The following is a 26,318-nucleotide window of genomic DNA, read 5'->3' on the forward strand; positions in this document are numbered from 1 at the left end:
GAAGCTCAGGCCCCCAGGGGGAAGGAGGCTGGGACCGAGGTCCGAGCATACTCTGGCCCTGACCAGCTCCGCGTTTGCATGTGCTGCTGTGCTGCTTGGTTTGGAAGCAGGGCTGGGGTGGAGATGGCTCAGCAGTTAAGAGCATGTATTGCTCCTTGCAAGGGCCTGAATTAGATTCCTAGCTCACAACCCCTTACAAGTCCAGCTCCAGGGGATCTGACACCTCTGATGTCCTCATGAGCACACACCCACATAGTTAAAGAGGAAGAAGAGGCTGGAACCTGGGCCTCACGCACACTAAGTCAATGTTCTACCATTAAGCCATAGCCTCAGCCTACACTTGGATTTGAGTCACTATTTCTTAGCTCAGAAACCAGGGGCAGGTCAATACGCCACTTTGAGCCATTCCTGACTTCTTGGGAATGAAGGAAATTTTATCACCCACTTCAGTGGGCTGTTGGGAGTTTCACGGACAGAAGGCTCAGGCATCACTGCTATCTGTCTGATTAGACCCAGGGATTCTCAGAAGGCAAGCTAACGAACAGACGAAGAGCTCACCAGTTTCTGAACTTCAAATTCCGCAGCTACATGCCAGTAGCCCTCCTCGTTAGGGTACAACATCACAACGTCAAAAGCAGAAGCTGTGGCAACCGTGGCCTCTTCCCGGCTGAGCGCAAGGGCTTGTATTCTTGCATCGTGCTCAAAACGATGGATAGGGAACTTCCCGGTCCTCAGGTCCCAAATGTTAAGAATCCCTGGGGGAGCAAGGCAGAGAGCAGCTGTAAGCCAGTTCACACAGGCACAGAACGAGCATGCAGTCAGTTTCCAAATTCACTCCACCAAGATGACACAGACGCACGTTTGTTTGGATCTGTTCCACTGCTTCCGAGCTGCAGGACTGGGACATGTCACTCCTCTTCACCAGTCTCTTACCTCTGAAGACAGCAGTACCCAGTACACAGGACTACTGGGCAGACCAGGGGAGACCCTCCACAAACAATGCTCAGCCGTAAAGCCAGCCTGAGCTCCCAACCTCCTACAGGGGCAGTGACACTGTTCACTCTCCATCTCTGTGCAGTCCACTATCTCCTTTTCTGCACCACCCTCATCTCTACACTGCAGGTGCAAGACTTCCAAATGGCCCGCAGCTGGTAGTCACCAAGAGCAACAGGGCTCTCCTCCAGGAGAAGGCTTCACCGTGAACCACATGCACTTTTCTAAGGACTATGATCGAACGGAGGACAGGCAGGTCATAAAAGGCTCCATGACATGGTCCCTGGCATATACTTTGGTAAACTCTCTCTTCTGCCGCAGGAGATGTGCTACAGAAAATGCCCATCTTGAGGCCCACTCATTAAATAGGCGCTAGTGTCCCCACCGCCCGAGGAGGCCTCATCTTAACATGGCCTCTTCCAAACGCGGCTCTGAGTCTGTTCTGAGGCATCACACAGTGAGAACTGCCCTGCAGAGCCTCTGGGCAGTCCACATGACATGCCTCCTCTCACTGTGTGCTCTCCGTTGTGGCCAGAGCAGTTCCCCCATTTTACGGAGCAGAACAGTAGAAGCTCTAAGTGGCTGGACCACTGCACTGAGCTGGGGAGAGAGAACTGGAGCTGGGCGAGGACGCACACACCACCACACTCGGCCCATGTTCTGCTGGCTGTTCAACACCGCGCACTCGAGCACACTCGGAGTCTATCTAGACACAGTTTCATTACTAGGCAAGGGCTGGTTTGGCTGGCATCTCTTTCTCAACAGAACTGGATGCGATAAACACGTAAACGCACAGTAAACAGAGCGCAGCACAGAGCCGAGCTCCAAGCTGCCTCAGACACTCAGGGCTCCTCGATCACGAGGCCACTCTCTCCGAGCACCTCCATACTCTCACCATTGACAGCCCTCCTCTGCAGTTACATTTATGTGTGCCACGAGGCTGGCTCCCCGTCAATGGCACTGGCGTCACTGCACTCCCCTAGCACCAAGTCTGGTGTGCAAGCATTGAGTGCTCTAATGGTTTCTTGAATTAACTGTCCCTTTCTCACATGTAATGTCCCTCTCTGTCCCTGGCCAGAGTCTCTGAAGTTCACTTTGCCGCTCACCCCACACTCTGGCTTTGCCCATCTGTTTCCTTTGCTGTCTGTCTGTATTTTTAAAGTGGGACTGATTCTTGGAGCCAGGCACATCGACACACACACCTGTAGCCTCAGCGGCAGGAAGGATGAGGCAGCAGATTGACAGTCTGAGGTTAGCCTGAGCAACACACCAGGTCCAGGCTGAATAATAACTTGTCTCTAAAGACATACACACGTAAGGTGGAGTTCCTGCAGATAGTATATATTTGGTCTTGTTTTTTAAATACAAGCTAAGACTACTTACATTTTTAGATCTATTTTATTTTTAATTAGGTAAGTGTCTGTGTGTATGCGTATCACATGAGTGCAGGTGCCCACGAGGTCAGAGGCCTCAGATACCTTGGAGTTGGAGCTAGAGGTGGTTGTGAGCTTCCCAATGGGTGGTTGTGAGCACTCTGCAAGAGCAGCAGGTGGTCTCAGCCACTGAGCCACCTCTCTAGCCCCACTACTTACTTACACTGTTTTTATTTTCCACGGTCCTAGTTTTTGGCTATGTGTTTATTCCATCATGCTTCCTCTGCTGACCCAGTGCCTGAAATTCCCCCGGGATCACTGGGCAGCTGCTTCAGGACTCTTTAGACACATGCTTAGCTCACCACAGCCTGGCTTCAAGTGACAGTACTCATCCACACCAAGTCCAAGGACTTCACAGTCTCACGGCCACTTTCCCTTCCCGAGATCTGTACACGGCCCTCACACACTGGTTCTGCAGGAGCAGGTGGGTCAGTATCTTGTAGAGTGATGTAAGTAAGAGAGAGCGCTACTTATTTCCCCATGCAATCCTCTGCCCTGTTCACCAACGTCCCCTTCAACATTAGAGACCCAGAAGCTTTGCCCCAGCACAGGGCAGTCGCGGGGCAGCTGTGACCGACCTGCTTAGTGTGCACAAGGTCCTCCTACTCCCCGCACCAAAGAGGAGGGGAGAGCTTAGGGCAGGGACAGACAGACCCCTGACTAACACAGTTCTATCCCAGTCCTTTTCAACCTGAGAACGGCAGAGACTTGAAAAGGCAAATCCCTCCAATCCCTCCGCTGTGAGAATGTCCCACAGCACAGCTGGAGGTTAGAAGAAAGGAGGAGGGGCCAACAAGGTCACACGGGGGCGATGCCGGCTGTGCCCTGTGCGGCATCGAGGTGTTAGGACAATGGGAGACAGAAAGCTCCTTCCTGCATGCAGCCCAGTTCTGGTGGTATCTACACAGCCTCTCACTTGTAGGCCTCTGGAGATCTGTCAATCTGATACAGCCTGGAGTCCCCTGACAAGTGAGTCTCCATCCAGGAACTGCACAGGGCACGAGAGGGGGGTGGGTGGGTCTGTTTTGATTGTTAACTGACAGAGGAAGGCCCAGCCTGCTGTGGGTAGCACCATTCCCTGGCAGGTGGGTCTGGGATACGTATGAGTGAGCGAGCAGCATCCTCCAGTCTCTGCTTCAGCTCCTGCCCCGCCCTTCTTCAGTGATGGCCTGGCACTGGGAAGTGTAACCAAATAAACCTTCCCTCTTCTCTCAGTTGCTTCAGGTCAGTGTTTTATCCCAGCAACAGGAAGGAAGCTATAAACTTTGTTCAGATCACACCCCAACATACACACACCTGTCCTCACCCTGACAAGTGGCAGCAGACCTTTCTGGACACTGAGTTGAGCTGGTCCACGTTCACCACATGACTGTTAGGGGAGATGTTGGCAGTGACGGTCAGACCAAAGCAGTTCAGTTCTCCAACAGGTACAGTATTTAAAACTCTGACCTGGATTCGTCTAAATGAACGCATTATAGGCCCAGCAACAGGGTGAACTTGGCTTCTGGCACTGGATGGCAGATAAAGAGGCAGGCTGTGTGCTGGGCTTCTGCACTCCCCAGGGTGGGTTCAGAGGGAGTGGTGTGCCATTAGCAGAACCTGCCAACGTTCACCTCTGTTTCAATTAGAAATGTTCAGTTGTAAAAAACAGACCCCCAGGCTGGGCGGTGGTGGCACAGGCCTTTAATCCCAGCACTCGGGAGGCAGAGGCAGGCGGATCTCTGAGTTTGAGGCCAGCCTGGTCTACAGAGTGAGATCCAGGACAGACAGGGCTACACAGGGAAACCTTGTCTTAAAAAACAAAAAACAGACCCCAGTGGAGCTGCACAGGACAGGACAGGCTGACAAGGGATCAGAACCAGTGACCCAGACAACACTGAGGACCAAGGCCACTTGTACATGCCAGAGATCTCACCTCTAATTTCTACAACTGTTTCCTCCTGTCCGTCTCCACAATCCAGCTTTCTCTAAAGGAGCCAGCTCCATCCCACAAAGGCTTCTACTCCAAGCATGGAACAAAATGTGAACCCTGGTCCATGAACAGGTCCCCAGCCCTGGTCTGATCAGCCTATGCCAAAAGATGACTCAAGTCCTCCACGCCTGCCCACCACCTGCTGGCTTGGAACAGAGTTTAGAGTGCAGAGGCACTGAGCTGTCCTCCACTCCCCTGCATCTCAGGCCAAGGTGAAACAAGAAAATCGCTCAGCAAAGGCAAAGGGAGGTCCTGGCGACTTATGAACATGCCACCATTTCCTGCAGCAGCTCCAGGCTCTGAGAGCTGGAGTCCGGGCCCCACAGTGTAAACAGAGGCAGGAGGCATCCATCCAGAGCGTCTTCCACACCTGCAGAGAAGATTCTGAGCTCCAGGGAGTGCTGGGGCTACAAGAGAGCCCGTTCACTCAGCAGAAATCTGAAAAGGGCGCAGACAAAGGAGGACACTGGACCTTTCCCAGCCCATCTGACAGAAGACAGTGAGGGAAGGCCAAAGCCCCCCAAGTAGGCAGGGGCGGGACCTGGCAGTGCTCCTGGCTCCCGCTCCCCACTCAGTACCCTCCACCTTGACGAGCAGCCGGGCTAGAGGCACTCAGCACTTGCCCTAGACCAGGAAGTCATTAGCAGTGACATGAGTGACGAGGGCCAGGCTTTGGAGGAGACATAAAGGCTGCTGAGCAGCTGTGGATGGGCACCCATGCCAGTCTGCAGCACGTCCCTCCACCTCCCAAAGGAGGCCAGGCAGAGTGTGGTAATGAAACTGCACATAGTAGAAATGGGATCTAAATGAGTTTAAGCTGATTTATGTTAGCTTTTGTAAAGATTACTGGGATCGGGAAAGTGCTACCACTGTGCAAGAGCGACGACAGTCCTTAAGAACTCCGCCTAATGGTGCCTGCGCACGGTATTTATATTCCTCGGCACGGGAACAAGGACCATAATGGATACCATTTTTGTTTTATTAGGGATGCATATTTAAATTAATCTGCTATTTGCCTAAACAATTAGCTGCTTCTGTTTGTGTGCACAAAGCCAAAACTGCAATTAGACTTCCATCAAAAAAATAAGTCCCAACTAAAACTGTCCCGGTGGGGCTGTAAGAGCTCAGGGCAGAACTTCCCCAATTACTTCTCAGCACAATGGTAATTACGTTAATTGCTTGAAAGGTAAATAACCACTGAACTGGTTTTGGAGACACACATAGGCACTGCCCCTCCCCTCTGATCTGCTCCATGTACCTACGGTTGAAAAGAGGTTACAGTGTAGACAGCCACACGGCAGACCCTTCACCTACCATGTCTGCTCATGGGCTCTGGAGCCTTCCCTCTGAGCAGCCGGCCACAGTGAGCTCAAGCCTGCCTCTTGAGCTCACGCGATTAACACCTGCAGCTCGGTCTCAGCCCCATGACAGCTAACCAGACAGGATCAATTAGCTGTGTTCAGAGACACAGAATGAGCCGGCTACTTCTACAGACAGCTGGCATGCTCCATTCCCACTATGGAAATAAGTGCTTTTCTACAATCAGTTAAGAAGGACGCAGAAGGGATTCTCTGACAAGGGAAAAGCAGTTTTAACAGAAATTTAAAATGCACCCACAGCACTCACTAGCCATAAACATGTACCTCTTCATTAACTGCACACATCACACTGAATTCAGGCTGCGGACACGCATCAAATCTGAGAGGAGCGGTTTGCTCGCTGGCTGGCTGGCGTGTGCGCTCTCTCCTTGTGTGAAGAGGTCTCTCACTGAATCTGGAGCTCACTGTTTGGGCTTGTCTGGCTGACCAGTGAGCCCCAGAATCCCCCTGTGTCCACTTCCCCAGTGCTGGGGTCACGCAGGGCACGAGGGAGCACTACTACACCCAGCTCTTTTGTGAGAGCTACACAGCGAGCAGCTTACGCACTGAATCATCTCCCCAGAACAGGAGTTTAGCTCGGTACGAGCAAGGGTCCAGAGGGCTGAGTCAGGTATGCCTTGAAGGGGAAAAGGGCGGAGTGAAGGGGACCCCTTCTGCAAGGCTGCATGCCGTTGCCTCCAGAGGAAAAGCAGTAAAGAGAAAGGATTCTGGAAGGTGCATTTTAGACTGGATTCTGAATGGCCTGGAGGACCAAGGTTAGGGAAAGGGCGAAAGCTGGGGTGACCAGGGCGGCAGAGGCTCAAGGAGAAGGTAGGGAGGGTGGGCTCCCAGGAACTCCGAAGTCCACGGCAATCAGGAGAACATCTGAACAAGGCGGGGTGGCTGAGGGCGAGGTGAACAGCACACTGCTGAGGGCCAGGCATCTCAGTGTAACTCAGAGCACCGAGTCCAAGGAAGAAGAGATGACTGAGAAGCCAGCCAACGCTGGGAGGCTTTACCAGGGCCCCTCTGGGAAGGCAGAGGACATCGATGAGACAGTATCACTGAGGCATCACTTTGGCAAAGCCTGACGCTAGCCACCACTTTCCGGTCACGTCACCAAGGGGACCAGACAGGGCACCCCGGAGAGCATGGGATGCTGGTTGGGAAGGCTGCCTGGGGTGCTGGGGGACAAGCCATAGCTTCACGACGACACCGGAAACAAACCAGCACTTCCGTGCCGTCGTACACGTTCACGGTGCTTGGATTCTTTCCACATGTAATGCTACATAACAAATACACACACAAACCTGTTACACACCTTGATGACGATCTGACTAGTGTGAGATTTTTTTTTCCAAGCACAATCTGCATCATTTTATAGAGGATATTTAATTCTGGTGGGCAAAATTAAACTACAAACTCAAATTCTAAAAGGTCTATTGAGGAGTTCAGGTGAATTAAACTCTGACAGAGTCCAAAACTATTGTTGCCACAACCTCCCTGGATCAGCTGGAGCCGGCCACCCCAGCACAGGCCAGGCGCCTCCAGTAAAGGCTGCTGCACGGGCTTGTTCTCCCCTCTTAAAGAGACTGCTCCTCAGCCGGGCGGTGGTGGCACACGCCTTTAATCCCAGCACTCGGGAAGCAGAGGCAGGCGGATCTCTGTGAGTTCGAAGCCAGCCTGGGCTACAGAGCGAGTTCCAGGAAAGGTGCAAAGCTACACAGAGAAACCCTGTCTCAAAAACAAAACAAAAAAAAAGACTGTTCGTCACTAACAGGTTTGCTCAGCAGGCAACTGGGCACAGCCGATGGTCACCAGAGAAGGGGGTCTCCAGGCTGGAGAGCTGGCTCAGTGATTCAGAGCATTTGCTGCTCTTGGAGAGGACCCGGTTCAATTCCCAGAACTCACATGGCAACTCACAAGTGTCTGCAACTCCAATCTGAGGGGCTCCAATTCTCTCTTCTGATAGTCTTGGGCACCAGGCACACATGGTACACATACATACATGTAATCAAAACTCTCATACACATAAGATAAATCTAATAAAAAATCTTTTTTAAAGACGGGAGTCTCAACTGAAGGACTGCCAGACCAGACTGGCCTCTGGGCATGTATGCCTTTGGGGAATTAACGAAAGCCATTAGGGTCCAGCCCCTTGATAGCTTTCTCCCAGATTTCCAGAAGAGACGCTACCAGCGGCAAATTAACCTGAGGGAAACTCTAATAAATCTATGTAAACGAAACTCTTAGTCCATTCACTTATTCTTCTGAGTCAGTTCTCTCTCTACACGGCTTCGATTCTGCTCTCATGCCTAGCTCCTGTCTTGCCTGATTTCTCTACATTTATCTGTTGTCCCCTCTAAGTTCTATCTTAATTCTGCCCCACCTAGGTTCTAATCCATCTAGTTCTTTCCCATCTCAGCTTCTCTCCCATCTCCTTCTCTCTCATCCGGTCTTTCCTCATCTTGTTCTTCCCCACCTGGCTCTTCCTCACCTTCCATCTCGTTCTTCTAGTCTCTCTAGTCCTCCAATCTAGTTCCCCAAGTCTCTGAGGTTTACAGTTATATACCCATGCAATCATCAATACTCTGACCAAGGCAAGGTCACCAGGCTTGAATTCCCTCAGGATCAAAAGGTGGGGTGATAAGATCCACACAAAGAGCAGTAACTGTCAGCTGTCATTAGAGACCCAAAAGGGAAGTGACTAATGGGATGAATCAACTGAGGGCTAAATTCGGCTAAAACCTAAGAAGAGGGGTATAGGGGTGGTTGTCTATGCTTCACCCCTGAAGCATCGGCCTAGTAGACTGCACGTAACTGCTAGGTACCTGACCCCGCCTGGGGCATAGCCCAGACAGGTGGGGACCCCTTAAGAACTGAAATTCATCTGTGTTCACTCTCTTGACTACCTCATTATCCTGGAAGCTGGACTGCAGACCAAGTCGGAGTGCTCCAGAGAGTTGGACCATGCTTCACCTCTCCTGGATCCTGTACCCGACCCTTCTGCTTGCTGTAAACTGACGCAAAAGAAACCCCCCTTGACTATCAGATAAACTATGTGGAACTGCCTCATTAACTGCCACTAAAAGGGAATTTAAACGCTCAAACTATGTTCTTAGAAGTGTTTAGTAGAAATGTTAAGAACCTATAAGTCACTAGGTCATGGGTGAAAATAAAATTGCCTTCTTTCTTCCTGTGGCTTCTTATCTGTCCAAGCTATTGCCATTTTCTGGCAGGGCAGGGGGAGTGTGCTCGGTCGCTAGGCAACTTCCATCACAGCTAGATGCACCTGGTACTTGTTAAAAGGAGATCTAAAACTAGAGATAAGATGTGGAAAAGGAGAAAGTTAAGCTTAATTAGCACTTCCGCCAGGCCTTTTCAAACAGACAGTCTGGATGCTTAAGTCTATTCTTAGAGAGTCTGTGAGGTATCTCAGATGAGATACTTTCATCCTTCTGGGGATGGTCCTGACTGGATACTGCCAATGACAATAACTACACAAAGGCCTGAAATTAGGGATTTTGACTGTGTCTGCTGTAGCACAGCTGGAGAAAGTTATACAAATACTTTAATTGTACAGGGGGCATTGTGCCCAATGAATGACGGAAAAGCTACAACAGCACACGAGAAATTCATAGCAGGAAAGAGCTAACATTCAAAAGCCAATATCACCAAGACTCCTTGAGCCTTGGGCTCATTCTCTGGAATACTGCTTAACTCCTCCAGGTATAGCTTTGTTATAATCAGCTGAATTCCTACTTCATTTTTTTTTTTTTTTTTTTTTTTTTTTTTGCGGCCTGCAGCAGGGAATGGTCTTGATCTTTAGTGTATAGAGGAGGGCCCAGGCCACCGTGGGAGGCACCATTCCCTGGGCAGGTAGTTAGTCCTGGGCTGCATCAGAAAGCTGGCTGGGAAGGGCCTGTGTGTGAGCCAGCAAGTAGCATCCTCCATGGTTCCTGGTGCACTCCTAAGAGTTCCCTGGCTGGAGGTAATGCTGTGTGAACAGCAAGTGGACCTGCCTTCCAGGTGCTTGAGTTCCTGCCCCGATTCCCTCCATAGTGGACTGCGACTCCAAGTGTAAGCCCAACCAACACCTTCTTCCCCTAAGCTGCTCTGGTCTCGACAGAGCTACACAGAGCTCAGAACCCTGTGCTGAAGCAGAGGACAGGGGTGGGGCTTTATGACACTAATCACTTCAAGTCTGGGTTCAATTTTCTTAAGAGGACTTCACAACTTTATGCGTGTGGGTGTTCTGTGTGGTGTGTGCCTATGCATCACTTGCATGCTTAGCCCTGCAGTATCAGATCCCCTGGGACTGGAGTTACAGGTGGGTGTGAACTGTCATGTGGGTGCTGGGAACTGAACCTTAGTCCTTTGGAAGAGCAGCCAGTGCTCTTCGCCACTGCGCCATCTCTCCAGCCCCTCACACAAGGATTTTAAAATAGAATTTTAAGGACTATTTCTAATAAAGTAAAGCTCTAAGCACTATGGAGGCCGAGGTGGGAGTCCGTGGACTGATAGAGCTAAGCAGTGAGTATGGGGCCAATGCAAGCATAAAACCTCTGTCTGTTGTTGTCTAAAGACACTGGTCTTGCTTGGTATCCAGACTGGTCTGTAACTCACAGGTGCAAGCCATCCTCCTGTCTCGGCCTCCCAAGTAGCTGGGACTACAGGCACACACCACTGTATGGACCTTACTTCCTACAGTCTCTGGCCAGCCAAGCACAAAATGATGATGTGATGGATTATAATCCTGCAGGTCCACCCCAGACCAGCAAGCTCTCTACTTACTGGGGATATTGGTCATTCACTCTGAATGGCTATGGTGTCAGGTGACCTGCGGGTTCAGTTTTTCACTCCATTTGGCCTTGGGTAACTAAAACACAACTGTGCTTTGCCATAATCTTGCCTTTCTGTATTCCCTCCTGATTCCGTGGGAGTTCCTTGGCCCTTCTGGTGACTTGGAGTTGGGCCCTAAGGCTGTGGGTGCCCCCCTGGGATTGTCTCTGTGAATCTGAGACAATCAGATTCCCACTTCAGCCACTGGGGACGCTAATTTAGCTTGACGCCTCTATCTCCAATCTTTACCCAAAGATGTTTCACTCTGTACATAGGTGTCCTAGTCAGTCACTTCCAGTATTAATACTTAAACCCAAAATCTGGGTGGAGGCTGGATTCAGTATTGTACAAGGATAGCACAATATATATTTTTACCAACCCTCGCCGTGTGTGTGTGTGTGTGTGTGTGTGTGTGTGTGTGTGTGTGTGTGTGTGTGTGATGGTGCTGGAGCCCTGGAACTAGAGTTACAGGAGGCTGTGAGACATCCAACACCGGTGCTGGGAACCGAACTTGGGTGTCTTCTGCCAGTGCAAGCGCTCTGACCCTGAGCCATCTCCGCAGCTCAGGTTCTACAACAACACACTCCTGTAACCTTCAGAATGAGAACCAGGACATGACCCTCAGCTGAAAGTGAGTCGCACTCACTTTCACTTCACACTGACCAAAACAACCATCACTGCAAGAACAAGATGATGTGGCAAATGTAATTAAAATGGTACTGACTTTTTTTTTTTTTTTTTTTTTTTTTTAGAGCTGAGGATCAAATCCAGGGCTTTGCACTTGCTAGGCAAATGCTCTACCACTGAGCTAAATCCCCAACCCAAATTATCAACTTCAAATGTACAATTTGGCCAGAACAGAAAACATACTGGTCCTGTAGCCTTCACTACAACCACCATCCAGAACTACCCCAGACCAAAAAGTCCCCTTACACCCTTCTACAGCCAAGTCTCTTCCCATAGTTCCAGCTACTGCTGACTACTCACCTGTTGGTTACTGTCATGGCTCTATCTGTTCTAGGATTCCCTAGCAGTGGAATTTTAATGCAGGATGCACTTTTGACAATCTGGCTGATGCCACGCATTTCAACACTGCAGAGGTCCAGCTCACTGCTGCTATGTGGCTGACCCCCCACGTAACTCTACTGATGTGCAGCATTCCACTGCATGGATACACAAGGCATACTCGCCACCTCATACGCTCTGGGTTGCTTCTAGTGTAGAGCTACAATGGACAAAAACCCCATAAGCAACCAAGCACAAGTTTGTGTGTTCACGTGCTGTCAGCCTCCAGGTTAAGATTGTCCAGTGGGAACGCTGCATCCTAAGGCAGCCCACACTCCATTTGTACAAGTGCTGTTCCCATTGCGAAGACACAGGAACACGGACTGCTTGGGGATCACCAGCACTTAGTATGTCTAAGCACTGTGGGTAAGGAACAGCGTGATTCCATAGCTAATGTAGATCATCTTTTCAAAGCGGGCGGGCAGGCAGGCCATGCAAGCACCTCACTGAAGCAACAGTTACAGTGTTGCTGTGCTTAACTGTTTGCTGTCTGTCTCTATAAAGTTCTTTCTACATCGAGCTGCATGCAACCGCATCAGGCTGCATGCAACCGCAGCAGACTGGGCTGTCAACCTGATGGGCTCTGGAATCCACAGAACTAGCCCTGTCTGCTGAGTCTCTGAGAGCCCTTTCAGGGAGGAGTGCTGTGGGGAGCAGACCCTGCCCACAGTGGCTCCTTCTGTCAGGTGATCCAGACTGAGCAACAAGCAGCCCTGCCTGCCTGCCTGCCTGCTCATTTATCTCTCTCTGCTGCAACTGCCACCGTCCTTGGCTGACACCAGACTCCAGCTTCTTGGGCCTTCCAATGGGAATAGAGGGCAGTGGCTCTCTGGGGATCTTCAGGACTTCAGGTGCCAGGCTGAACTTCTGAGGCCCCAGGTTCTTCTCTGCACCTCTGGACCACCAGGCCCTGACTTATCAGCCAGGCTAGCAAGTCCTTCATAACACGCATGCATGCACACATGTACACTATTAGAACACAGTCCAAGAATGGAGTCGTGAGAATGCTGAGTGCTTGTGAGAAAACTCCAAGAAAGTGACAAGAGTCTTGTGAGCTCAGTTTCTTCAAAACACGGGACTGTCATGGAAGGTGTTTGCACGCTCCTCCCAAGGCAGCAGACAGGAGCTTACTTCAGCTGTTGTTATTCATATGCCTCTATGGAAAAATATGTTTTTGCATGGATAGCTTAATCCTTGTGACTGTACACCTTTCTCATATGATCCTTCTTAACCCTCAGAGTATAAATTGTCCGATGCCCTGAATAAAGTTGGTTATTTCATGAGACTTTAGTCCACCTGGTTTTTAGGCCCTGTTCTCCCAAGTTCATTCATATTTTCACATCTTAGTGGCGTCTCTAAGAAATGAGGGTTTTGATTCTGATGTTAACTTTTTTCTTTTATAATTTGTGTTTTTGTGTCTGAGGAGTCTCTGCCTGGATCAAAGTCAGGAAGACTTTCTACAGTTCTCGGAGAAGTTCTACACTTAGCACTACAATCCACTCTCAGCAACTTGTCTGCTGCATCAAGTGGGGGGGGGGTCGTCTTGGGGAGGGATGGATGGGGCAGTGCGCACTTCAACAGCTTTCTGGAAAGGCAAGCACTTCACTTCACCAGTGAAGCAGATTAATGCTAGAGCAGATTCATGACTCAACCACCATCTGGAGGTGGACGTTTCTGTGTCCAGCCAGCAACTCCTAAATACCCAGCAGCCAAATAATCACTCAGAGGCTTATATTAATCATAAATGTTTGGCCCATGGTGCAGGCTATTTACTAACTAGCTCTTAGATATAAGTTAACCCATTTCTATTAACCTTTGTATCACCATGTAGCTTACAGCTTACCAGTCTCTGGCATCTTGCTCCTTTGGTGGCTGCTGGTGGCTGCCCCGACTCCACCCTTCTTCCTCTCTGTCTTCAGTTTGATAGTACTGCCTAACCTTATTTGGCCTCACCATTGGCCAAACTGCTTTATTTATCAACCAATGAGAGCATCACATATTCACAGAGTACAGAAAGACCAACCCACAGCAACCACCCTTGGAAAGAATTTAGAGATGTGGAGTGTTAGTCAAGTTAGTTAAAAGATGTTTTTGTTTTGTTTGGCTTTGATGTAGAAAATCTTGAGGAACAATTTGAAGTCTAGAAAGGCACACTTTTAATAGCTGAGCGAGGGACTCACTGAGATCAGGGAACAAGAACAATGGCAGCCTGGTTATTACTAGCTAATGTGCCTTTCTTGATAAGATGGGTTGGTGACCAAAGATGATAATATTTCTTGTATCCATTTTTGCCCTTGGATTCCTAGGATGACTTGATAAAAAAAATTGAGTCGGTGTGCATTTTGAGGACTTCAAGTAGAAATGACTGTTCTTTATAAATAAAAGTTTAGATTTGTGATTCTTTAAGATCTTTTATAAGATTACCTTTTGAGATAAGTAATAAAATGACTGATCCTTTCTTTGTAACCGCAAACAGCTGCCTGCCAGTACAAAGGGAACAGGCTGAAACAGACTTGGCTTGCTTACAAATCTGTTAATCAATTATAAAAGAATCGCTGCTTTGGGGTGAAGACGTTACGGTGGGAAAATTAACATAAAGGAAAAGGTTTAATTACTTGTGGGCTTCTAAGAAAAACATGTAACTTGTGATCATAATGTGATTTCTTCCTGTGTAAGGATTTTAATTTGTTCTGAAAAATATGTAGCTTGTGGTTGTGAGGTGATCTTTTCTTGCACAGAAACTTTTGTCTCAGGAGGTATGAAAGGGGTAAGAGAAAAGGAAGGGAAGCATAAGGAGAACATGAGGGAAGGAGGAGGAACATGTCGGGCAGAAGAACAGAACGGAGAAAGAACAGAGGAGGCACAGCAGAGAGGAAAACAAAATGAAGGATTAGGCAGGCTTTGCCTTGTAGCTAAAGCTCCAGTGTGTGTCTGTGCGTCTGTCCAACAGTTTGGTGACTCCACGCCTCCTCTTCAGTACCTGACCTGCTGAGGGCTGGCCCTTCGGCAGATTATCTATAGATGCTTTTACCTCTTTTCCTTCTGTTTCTCATTCTCATCTTCTGCAGCCTCTAGAAGCCCTGTGTGCACTGAGTCAGCCTGACCTGGTTTCTAGGAAGCCACTGCCAGGCGTGATTAGTGATGGCTGGGCACAGGGTTCCCAGGGATGCTCTTAAGCAAACAGAAAACTGTCTCTTCTCCTAAGGTGTTTTTGTAACAACAACAACAACAACAGAGCTTCTACACATGCTCTACCCCCGCCCCCACGCACTATCACTGTGTGTGAGGAAAACTGCTTACTCTTGAAGAGACTGTTAAAAGAATAAAGGTGTCCCTGTCACTGGCCTGGGCAGGTCTCTGTCACTGTGCACCCTGGAGCTCTTGCTGCTCTCTCCTAGACTCCGCACCCCACATGTCCACTCCCCTTGCCGTGTTCTTTGCTGCCTCCTGCTCGTATGCTAAGGTCACTTTGGGCCTCACCTTTATTCTTCTTTAAGGGAAGGCAATGTTGGAAACAACATACTTTATCCAGTTCTTGAGTTCCTTGTAAGAGCAGAGCTGGAGATGGTTCAGTGTGTAAAGTACTTGCCACATAAGCAGGAAGACCTTAGCTCAGACACTGTGTACATTCCTGCGCGCGCGTGTGTGTGCGCGCGCGCACGCGCACAAACACACACACACACACACAGATTTTAAGAAAAACCCGGAAAGAAAAATCCAATTCCAAATGCACAATCTTGAGCAGAGACTAAAGTTTTACTTTTGTCATTCGGAAACAAAGTCCGAGTCACCGAGTCTCCAGAAGCCCTGTACCCCTGTCCTCAGGCCTCTGCCACTGTCTAACCACAGCTTTATGAGACCCAAGCCAGGACACCTCAGTCCTTGGCTGTCCTCTCCCCAAGCCTGGAGGACAGGACGCAGGCCAGCGAAGTGTTTGCTCAGCACCACAAGACCCCGGGCTTGATCTCTGGTACAGAAGAAAAGGAAACACCCAGTGGACTGCTGATTGTCCTATAGTCTAGAACAGCCCCGAGACACTGTCCTAGCTCTCCACCACTGGCAGCCTTGAGAAGGGCAGCCATTGCACGGAGTGACCCTCCATTTGGGTTTGTCCTTTAGTGCTTCACGACTGTGTGGGGCCGGCAGCTCACACATGTGGCGACTACGTGTTCTCTGTATGAGCCTTAAGTGACGATTCTCCACATGGCCCCCCACTGAGACAGACTCTGCCAGGCGGCCCCTGCCATTGCCCGTCTCTCTTTTAACGACTGTTCTCTGAGGACACTCTTTGGGGCTACAGAACACTCTGAGCCCGTCTCATTCGCATCTATCAGCTTCAGCACAGACTATTTTTTCTCCTCATCTAGTTATTAGTCACTATTAGTGACTTCCTCCTCCCACCGTCCTTCTCTATTTATAGCTGACATTCTAGCTGAGCGGATTTTCTCCCTTTTTATTCCTTACTCTTGTCACGGCTTGGAGATTCCTGCTTTATTCAGTAAGTCGTAATCTGTCACTGTCCTCGTTCAGGTTTGATACTCAAACTGGCCAGATCTGACTAATGGGACACCATCAAGCTGGCTCTTCCGTTCTCTGTATGTGACGCGTTCACACACTTCCCGACTTTGTCCTTTCTGCCCAAGTTCCATGGTCAGCCATGGACACACACCTCTCCAGTTACCCAACTTCCCCTGCTCTGCACTACAGACCACACACCCCACACCCCACACCCCTCCCTCCTCTCCACTCCGGCCCTGCTCTGCACTACAGACCACACACCCCACACCCCTCCCTCCTCTCCAATCCGGCCCTGCTCTGCACTACAGACCCCACACCCCACACCCTCCCTCCTCTCCACTCCGGCCCTTGGGGCCTCTGCCGGCTGTCATCTTCTCTGCAGCAGGGGGGAGCCAGTCCCCTCATGCACAGCATGCTCAGCAGCTCAGCTCTCGGGGCTCCCATCCATACAACCCCCCCCCCACCCCCCCACCCCCCCCGTGCTGCTCCACTCCCTTCCTCCTGGGCCGCCCTGGGCTGAAAGGCCAAGCCTCTCCTGTAAAATTGATCTTCCCTGGAAATAAAGCCATGCTCCATCGCCACAGGTCCATTTGGGAAGACAGCTCACTCCCCTGGTCTGGTCCCCTTCCCCATGCTCCCTGGCCCGCTTCTCAACGCCAACAGACTGGACAGACAGCTACTCTGAGGTCAGGCCTCACACTGGAAACTGCATTAACAGCACTACAGCCAGCCCCAGGAAGCAGTGGCCAGCACTCGACCCTGACCCAGCACATTCAACAGCCTCCTCTGTTCAAGAGGAGATCATTTCACTCTTTTCCAGTAAGTCCAGCGTTTCTCAGCTGCCTTGGGAGGCTGAGCATCTGAAATACTGAAGCCAAGACTCCAGGTTTACACCCAGAGCTTCTGGGTCCCTGAGAATCATCCACGGCCCTCAGCATGGACGGGAGTGCGAGACCAGGTCAACACAAGAGTCTGCAGAGCCAATGGAAGCTCCCCAGATGGAGACCCACAGCTCTATGCAGCCTCGGGGTCAAAAGGTGGAGATTTTCCCAAGACTCCCCTAAACATAAACGTACATTTTAAGGCTCTCTGATCAGAGTCCTGCCATGGCTGCTGCCCTGGCACCTTGAGGCCCTGAGCTGGTGTGAGGGATTCCTTAAACACAGAATGTCTGCTTTCTGGGCCCCAGGAGATACCCATGGTAAAAGATGCTAACTACTCTAGAGACTGGAACAGTCCCTTTTTCAAATCCCCAAAAAAGCCCCAGTGAACACACTCATCTCCATGAACAAACTGTTGCCCGTCTTTCTGGTTTTAAAGCCACAAAACTACCAACTCCAGGGGAATTTAGGTGGACTATCTATCAACTGGCTGCACTAATCCTGAAACAGACCCAGGAGAGTCCATGTCACAGTCCCCAGTTCAGTCATTCCCAGACGGATGACCATGGGCAAAATAAAGACAATGGAAGTTTTGCACTAAAGATGTCACGATTCCTCCTTGTTAGCTGTGGCGGAGACAGCCTTGGAGCATCATCCCAACCACCAGGCTCTCTTCTATGGTCAGGGAAAAGCTGACGTTCATGCTGAGGGAGCCCTGTCCGATGGGTCCCCTTCCTGTGGGCTTTAACTCAGAGGCCTATTAGGCGACTATCTTACAGCTAGGAATTCACAGATCGAGTTTCTGGAAGGCCTAGCTCATGGTCTCTCACAAGAAAGCTTCACCCGAATGGCAATGGCGGCAGCGTCCGACCTTCAGTTTCTTCCCAAAGGCTCCTAGCACTGCTCGCCTCCCCTGAAGGGATGCATCTCACCCTTCTTAGGCAGCACACAGGACAGGAGTGGAACTCTCTCACCGGATTCTTCATCCACTTCCTCACCAACAGCACTTCGAGGAGGATGGCGGGGAGGGCGTTTACACTCAACAAACTCACACCAAGCCGCAATCTGAGCACTGGTAGCGCTTACAAAGATGGATGCTCACCATTTCTACACTGGTCTCCACGGAGACTCAGACACCGTGGTCCCCAGAATCAGACCTCACCCATTCACGACTCTGGGGCTCCCGAGACTAACAGTACAGATGAAAACAACGAAAACGTTCTCTCCACCAGTCGGTGACGCTGCAGGATAAACAGCGACACTAGGGGCGCAAGCCTTGGCTTTACTGCCACGCCAAGTGAACAGAGCCAGTTCACTGTCAGGACACTGTCTCAAAAAAACAAAAAAGTTTGCCGGGTGGTGGCGCACACCTTTAATCCCAGCACTTGGGAGGCAGAGACAGGTGGATCTCTGAGTTTGAGGCCAGCCTGGTCTACAGAGAAAGTTCCAGGACAGGCACCAAAACTACACAGAGAAACCCTGTCTCAGAAAAAAAAAAAAAAGTTCAATGTCTCCAATATTTCTAAAGCATCTCAGCTCTGAACTCTGCACTTAAAAATCTGTAACACCTAGAGTGTGCTTTTGTGTGTGATGTGGTATGTGTGTGTGTGTGTGCGCGCGCGCGCTTGGCTCTCTTTCAAGCACATGGTTCTGGGAAGAACTCAGGGCCTCAGGCGTGGCAGCAAACACCTTCACTTCCTGAGCCATCCCACTGGTCAGATGTACTTGTCGTCTGTTAATTCTCCCCTGACTATCAGAAAACCACGAGCATTCCCACTGTTAGGGAAATGCCAGGAACGCCTGGGGGTCTGAAAGGGGCTTCAACTCTGCTGTTTGTTCCTGAGCCTCGGGGCAGTTGGGACAGCAGGCAGACCCTCTCCCACCCACCGCTGATCCACTGGTAAGTAAGAAATGGTCACCAGGGCCTGGCCGACAATGAGGCCTGTCACAATGTGTGACAACTACCTGAGGTGCTGCGGGAGTGAATGAGCCGCTCACCCTCCTGGGGGTATCAGAGAGAACTGCCCTGACCCATCAAGGTCTCGAGTGCTGCTGCCCCCAGGGCTCGCCTCTTCTTCCCCCTCAGGTAGACAGACAGAAACCTCTCCTCACAGAACAATGTCTAACCTCACTTCTCACCGAAGCGGGTTTGAGGGGGAGCTCCTGGGTCCCAGCGCACTGCCATCCCTAATGTCGTGGCTTGAGGCCAAAGGCAGGCAGGCAGGCACGGTGCAGATGGCGTCCTGGCAAGGTCTCCGCTGTCCCTGCATTAGCAGCGTCTGCTCATTACTCAGAACCTTCGCTCGCTTTATCTAATGCTCCAGGAAAAGCGTTTCGATTTGATTCATTTCGGGATGGTAACGTGCCGCACAATTAGTGGTCAAATCAAACTGGAGGGTGGCCAGTGCTGACAACTGGAAACGAGGCACAAGAAATATGAGGCCAGTGGGTCGGAATTCAAAAAATCACAACTGTGGATCGCCTTGCCAGCTCCCAGCTCCCCAGGTGCGCGTGCAGGGTTCCTCGGGGCGCTCGGGAAAGGGGGCTGCAGGGCTGTCTCCCACTGAGTGCCCTGCAGGAAGGCTCCTGCTGCAGAGGACGTGGCAGCTCCAACATCGGGCCTGGGTAAGGTCAGTACCTCCCCAAACCGCACACAGCAGACCCCACAAGGTCCTTCTCTAGTGTCTTTGCCCAAGAAGCACCAGCCACTGCTCCCGGAGGGTACAAGGAGAACGTGCATTTGATACCTACACCTATGAGCTCCGAGTCAGCTCTTTGGGAATATCTCAATCTGTCGGCCAAGTGAGACTGAGGACAAGGCGGCCTGGGATCTGGAAAAGGGCCAGAAGCTGCCCTCTCCCACGGAAATCCCGACAGCCTGATCTGACGGCGTCTGCTGGTGTGAGAGGTGAGCTCCTGGAGGAGGAATGGTCTTCACACTGGACAAAGCCAGAGCTTTGAGGCAGACCCTGAGTCCTAGAAGGACTGCAGTTGACCTCACAGCCAAGTGACTGCCTGCCGGCCCGAGACCCTAAAGCTCAACAGTCCACAGTGCCCCGAACAGACCAAGCACAGACCACGCCTATCGGAAGCCTGGACCTGTGGGACATGGCAGCCTGTCTCCTGGTGCTAGAGACCACCACTCCTCAGGTCCGTACTTCCTCCTGCTCTAGAATGGATTCAGCAGCAGGTGTGGTCACAAAAGCTTCAACCCTTCCCGCCGGGAGAACCACAACCAGAGTCATGTACCATTCCCTACCAAATCCATCAACACCCCAACCAAAGTGAGCAGAGGGGACTGCCCACACCTGCTGGAAGAGCAGAAGACACTGTCCTCACCCTCCTACCTGGAAACCCTTCCTACAGGAAACGACTTCCCTGCACACATGTGGAGGACACACCTGCTTCTCAGTGAGCCACAGGCTTACACAGAAAGGAGGACCACACAGGTGTGAGAAACGAGGCTTTCAGATATGGGACTACATCAAAAAGCCAAGGGGTGGAGCTGGAGAGACAGCTCATGGCTACAGCACTGGCTGCTTTTCCACAGACCCTGATTTAATTCCCAGCACCCACATGGCGGCTCGCAACTCTATGTGACTCCAGTTCCAGGGGATCCAGTGCCCTCTCCTGGCTTCCACGGGAACTACATGCACAGACACAAGCACGCAGACAAACACCCGTACACATAAAATTTAGACGACAACAACGGAACACTTCTAGGGGACAATTTGGTAGTTATTTACCCAAACACCAGACACCAGAGCCTTCAACCCAGCAATGGCCAGGGCTGTACCCTGGGTTTACGTCCACACAAATTCAAGGTCACTGCCTTCAACAAGAACAAGGCGCTCGGATGTGCAGCAGTAAGGGCTCAGCAGATGTGGTACGGCACTGAGAGGAGGAAGGAGTAACCCAGGAGGTCACTGCGGGGGTCATTAGGTTAAAAACAACAAGACACACTGAAGTGTGCACAGGGGGCTACGGGGTGAAGAATACTTTGAGCAGTCCCCCCCCCCCCGAGATAGGGTGTCTCTGTGTAGCTTTTGTGCCTTTCCTGGAACTGTAGCCAAGGCTGGCCTCGAACTCACAGAGATCCGCCTGCCTCTGCCTCCCGAGTGCTGGGATTAAAGGTGTGTGCCACCACCGCCCAGCTGAGGGGCAGTCTCTTTAAGAGGGTAGAACAAGCACGTGCTCAGCTCTTCTTTTGCCTTCTTAATAGCTTTGTTGTTTGAACTTTATATATATATAAAGTTTGTTTGTTTTTTGGGATAGGTCCTCAACATGTAGCCCCAGATGGTCTGGAGCTCACTAAGTAGACCTAGTAGGCTTCTAACTCGGAATCCACCTACCTCGGCCTCCCAAATACAGGTAGTAAAGATGTCCACTACTTCTGGATGAATTAAGGTTTTTAAGCAAAATCTGTGACATGTTTTGAGATCCCCTGTTCAAACATAAAGAAGGTTCTCTATCATGTCTAGGGTGCTCCCCACTTCTACGCAAAGACAGTGACAGTGGCCAAAGACGCTCTTATCAACACCAAGTGCATTCAGTAGAGGGGCAGTGATTAGCGTGCACCAGGCTCCCTGTGTCTGCATGCACGCACATCCGTGTGCAGTCACTGTGCGTCTGTCTGTCTGTCTGCACACCTAACGTGGACCACAGTTTATTGTCCCTTCAAGCTCTATGTGCAAGCTCGTCAGGGATGCTGAGCCCAGTGCTCCCTTCACGAGTCTCCGTGTTTGCTGTCAGGAACACCACTCCCGCCGACGGTGAAGCTGCGAGAGGACAGCAGCTGTGGTTCCAACGACCTCACCCTCTGGCCTTCAGTTTCCCCAACGACCTCACCCTCCGGCCTTCAGTTTCCCCAATGGTAGAAATCTGTGCGCCATTCACGAGTGCTGGACAAGTGCTGTTAGAGTTCCAAAGCTGCAAGTCCAGCTGGAGACTAAGCAGCGAGCATGCTCAGTGCGGCTACACTGCTCACCTGGGATGGCAACCACACACGGAAAAGCCTAACAGAAGCAGCGTGCTTTTGCTCTTGCTGTTACTGCTGTTTTGAGGAAGCTGGAGTTGAACCAGGGCCTCATGATGGCAGGCAAGCACAAGGCTGAGCCACATCCCCAGCCTCTACTTAGCTAATGTCCATAAAGGTGTCTACTCACATGAAACCAGAAGAATAAAGTACAAAGTTCTGTTCAACTTTTAAAATTCCTATATTTACTCTTAGCCAGGCGGCGGCGGCACACGCCTTTAATCTCAGCACCTGGGAGGCAGAGCCAGGCGGATCTCTGTGAGTTCGAGGCTAGCCTGGGCTACCAAGTGAGTTCCAGGAAAGGTCCAAAGCTACACAGAGAAACCCTGTCACGAAAAACAAAAAAAAAAAAAAAAAAAAAAAAAACCCACCCTATATTTACTCTTTTAGCTCTGAATTTTTATTGTTAAATATTAGACGTTTACAAAACTCTAATAGCTACTGCGGCCCACCCCTCTGTGCCAAATGACAACATGCTGCCTAAATTTCTGCAAGGCCCTGGTATGAACACTGAGTCCCTGAAATGTGCTGGGGTGCAGATTCCAGGCCCAGGGTGGTAGTGGGGGGCTCTGGGAGCTGCAGGCTTTCCAACAATGGACATCAGGACTGTGAGTGCAGGCAGGCAGGCAGGCTGCTGTGGCCAGTGACGTGATCACTTCCATCAGCTAACAGTGTCACGTGTCCCATCATCCCCGTGACAGTTCTGTAAACCCACAGTCGCTCTCACACACTCCGGAGTCTCTCCAGGCCAGAGACAGCACATCAAGGACTGTGCTTGGTGGGTGAGCGCCAGGTGAAGGCAGGCGCTGACTGTCAGTTTTCTGCCCATCCATGTCAGACCACCTCTCCATCCTTGTCTCCAGTCTTTTCAGCCTGAGCCAAGGATACAGGAAAAGGAGGCCAAGTATATTTAATATTTTAAACTAAACACACCATTTGCTTAAGATGGTCTGGCCAGCCTCATGATGCCTGGCAATGATATCCAGCTCCACGGTTCCAGGATGAATTAAACACCAGTTTTAATGGGTACCATGTTCCAATGCCTACTAATGGACCAGGGTTATTGGCTAGCTTCTTCACATAAAGGCAGAAGGCAGTGTATGAACTTGTATGTGCTTGTGTTCCCAGGGAAGAGGCTGGGGTGTGTGTGAATGCGTGTGCAGGGAGGAGGTGGCAGCATGTGAATGTGTGTGCAGGGAGGAGGCGGGAGCATGTGAATGCATGTGCAGGGAGGAGGCGGGGGCATGTGAATGCATGTGCAGGGAGAAGGCGGGGCATGTGAATGCGTGTGCATGGAGGAGGCAGGATCATGTGAATGCATGTGCAGGGAGGAGGTGGGGGGCATGTGAATGCGTGTGCATGGAGGAGGCAGGATCATGTGAATGCGTGTGTAGGGAGGAGGTGGGGGGCATATGAATGTGTGTGCATGGAGGAGGTGGGAGGAGCTGCAGCTGCTGCAGTTGATGAGACTTTCTCCTGCACAGGGAGGGGAAGGACTGGGGTACTGGGTACTCACCATCCTCGTAGGCCGCCACTGCCAGCGAGCTGTTGATCCTCACAAAGGAGACATATGGCTGCATTCCAGGCTCCTCCTCCTCAGACTCCGATTCCAGGAAGGGGGCCACATAGTCCCAGGTGCGGGTGTCCCACACTCTCACATCCCCTGACGTGTATCTGGAAGAGAAGAACACTCTTGGTTCCAAGAGAAATCTGGAGCCACACACAGCAGCATGCAGGCTGGTAGGGAGGTGCTGCACCATTTGGATGGGTGACTGGGAGAAGGTGTCAACTGAGCCACGAAAGGCTGTGGGCCCAGCACAACAGTGACTACTACGTTTAATCCCAGCACTTGAGAGGCAGAGGCAGGCAGGTCTCTGAGTCTGAAGCCATCCTGCTCTACACAGTGAGTTCTAGGACAGCCAGAGCTACATAATGAGACCCTGTCTCAAAAAAAAAAAAAAAAAAAAGGATGAAAGGAAGAGGAAAGGAAGGAGCTGTGTGATGGTGTACTTCCTTCCCACCCTCACAACCAAGCTGTCACCCCTCCCACTCTGGGATCACAGGCAGAAACATGGACAAGTGCTGGTGTTCCCATCAAGCATGCGTGCAGAGACACAGATGCAGCCGGGACGCTGAGAACTAACAGCCCTGAAGCCTGAGCTCCTCACACCTCCTCCAGGAGCAGAGCTAACTGAGCCGGGCTCCTGAGGACAAGGATCTGCTCAGCACCGCCACCTGCCTGTGAAAGGCGCCTGTCCCGCCCACTAAGAAAGCAGGGGCACCAGCTCTGGCCTGCGGCTTTGGACACTTCCTAGATGATGGGGTGGCCAAATGAAGCTGTGCACTGCCTGTTACTGGGGGGGGGGGGGAGTCTACATTCCTCCCACTGAATCCCTCAGTTGAGGAGGGCTGGGTTAAGGAGAAGCACCTGTGGGGGTCTCATGAGGAGCACAGGCCCCAACCACACACACTCAGAGGCTCATTGTAGAGTCAAAAAATCTAGTTTACCCCGAAACCTAGGTCACAAGCATGTCTGAGGTAGCTTCAGAAGGCCACTCTCAGGTGAGAGGCCCATGTTTATACATTACTGTGCATGTGTGCTGGGGGAGGAGCACGTGTGTGCTGGAGGAGGGGCGTGTGTGTGCTGGAGGAGGGGCGTGTGTGCTGGAGGAGGCGTGTGTGCTGGAGGAGGCGTGTGTGTGCTGGAGGAGGCGCGCGTGTGTGTGTGTGTGTGTGTGTGTGTGTGTGTGTGTGTGTGTGTGTGCTGGAGGAGGGGCGTGTGTGTGTGTGCTGGAGGAGGGGCGTGTGTGACAGTCCGAGGACAACTTTGCTGCATGGCCTCTCTTCCTGGCGTCTTGTGGGTTCCACAGATGGACCAGGAGGCCAGGGTCTTCAGGACAATGCTTAGCCATCTCAGCCACCCGAGGGGAGACTTCTCAGAGATGACTCTGCGTGTGCCCTGACGCAGGGGAATTCCTTTAGAACACACCGCAGCACTGCCCACCTATCAGTCGACAGTCATGTGGCCATGAGCTCACTCTGCAGGACAGAGTCCAGACAGCGCCGTCAAGAGGAGCATACAGCAGGAGGCTTCCCCACAGTGGACGGCTGCCGCCCCAAGGACCACTAACCCTCCTCTCTGTCCTCAACAGCGACAATGCAGAACCAAAGCTGCACACTGATGCGGCCCTGAACAACTACAGCCATAGGCCTCAGGCTCCTAGGAAGTGATCTGGATGACCGCTGTTGATGAAGAACCCCTCCAGGAACTGCCCCCCTCAACTGCACCAGGCTCAGCACCCTCAGTCTGACTCGGGTCGTTCACTGGAATCCAGCCACTGTTTCAGCCACAGAGACAGCAGGAAGGCTAGTGTGAGTCTAGACCTTGAGTCCACTCTTGAGGTTCAACTCAATGAAAGGAACCACCACGCAGTCACGAACAGTCTTGCTCCCGGCAGCCCTGGCTGGGCTGCTTCAGCACAGCCGTGGTCTTCATGCCGTGTTCCCCCACGAGTTCCCCCGGTCCCTCGGCCCTCACCGGTGCAGTCCACTGGTGGCAATGCCTGTCAGCAGCCAACTTCACGCTGACGCCCCCTTGGGGCTACAGTGGGAGGAGCAGGGATCAGAGAGAGGCTCTGAGGGACCAGGGCCCCAGCTCACTGCCCTCTCCAGAGTTCTGAGGCAAATCAGCAACAAAATACCACAAGAACAACACTTTGAGCCCCACAGAAGTGAGCTGTGTAAGACAATGACGACGACGACGATGATGATGACTGCAATGTCCTCATCTGGGGGAGGCGCAGGGGGAGGGCAGGAGCCCAGAGGGCACAGCCGACAGGAGCGCTCCTCCAGCCACCCCTGCACAGGCTCTGGCTCGCAGACCCGGCTCCTTCACACACGCTTCCTTCCGTGAGTGGAAGCTAGCTCCACCACTCACACACCATGGCCCTCCCACCCACTCCAGGGACCATCCCAGACTCCCTGCCGGTCCACCTGCACTCAGCCCGCCTTGCTGACTTGGCATCTGTGTGCCGTCACCAGCTGGCCTCACCTCCTCACCCGGCCTGCATCTCACACACACAGCTGATGCCACCGAGAAAAGGCGTCTGGAAAGGGCAGGTCACCGGAAGTGTGCTCACAGGTGGCAGCAGCTGCCCTTGTTCCTAACCAGCAACCCCAGAACACAGGCGACTGATTCTCCTCAGACTTCTGCGTCTCCTT

General features: G+C 51.5%; 1 protein-coding gene across 1 annotated transcript in view; it reads right to left on the reverse strand.

Moving 5' to 3' along the window:
• Fbxw8 (F-box and WD repeat domain containing 8) overlaps positions 1–26,318 on the reverse strand; it is a 100,404-nt gene that overhangs the window by 35,294 nt on the left and 38,792 nt on the right. The window contains exons 5-6 of the mRNA XM_006970804.4: positions 23,614–23,771; positions 559–755 (exon numbers count right to left, since the gene is read on the reverse strand). Coding sequence (XP_006970866.3) covers positions 559–755; positions 23,614–23,771 — 355 coding nt within the window. The remainder of the gene's footprint in view (positions 1–558; positions 756–23,613; positions 23,772–26,318) is intronic.

This window comes from Peromyscus maniculatus, chromosome 23, assembly GCF_049852395.1.
Source record: "Peromyscus maniculatus bairdii isolate BWxNUB_F1_BW_parent chromosome 23, HU_Pman_BW_mat_3.1, whole genome shotgun sequence".
Lineage (NCBI taxonomy): Eukaryota > Metazoa > Chordata > Mammalia > Rodentia > Cricetidae > Peromyscus > Peromyscus maniculatus.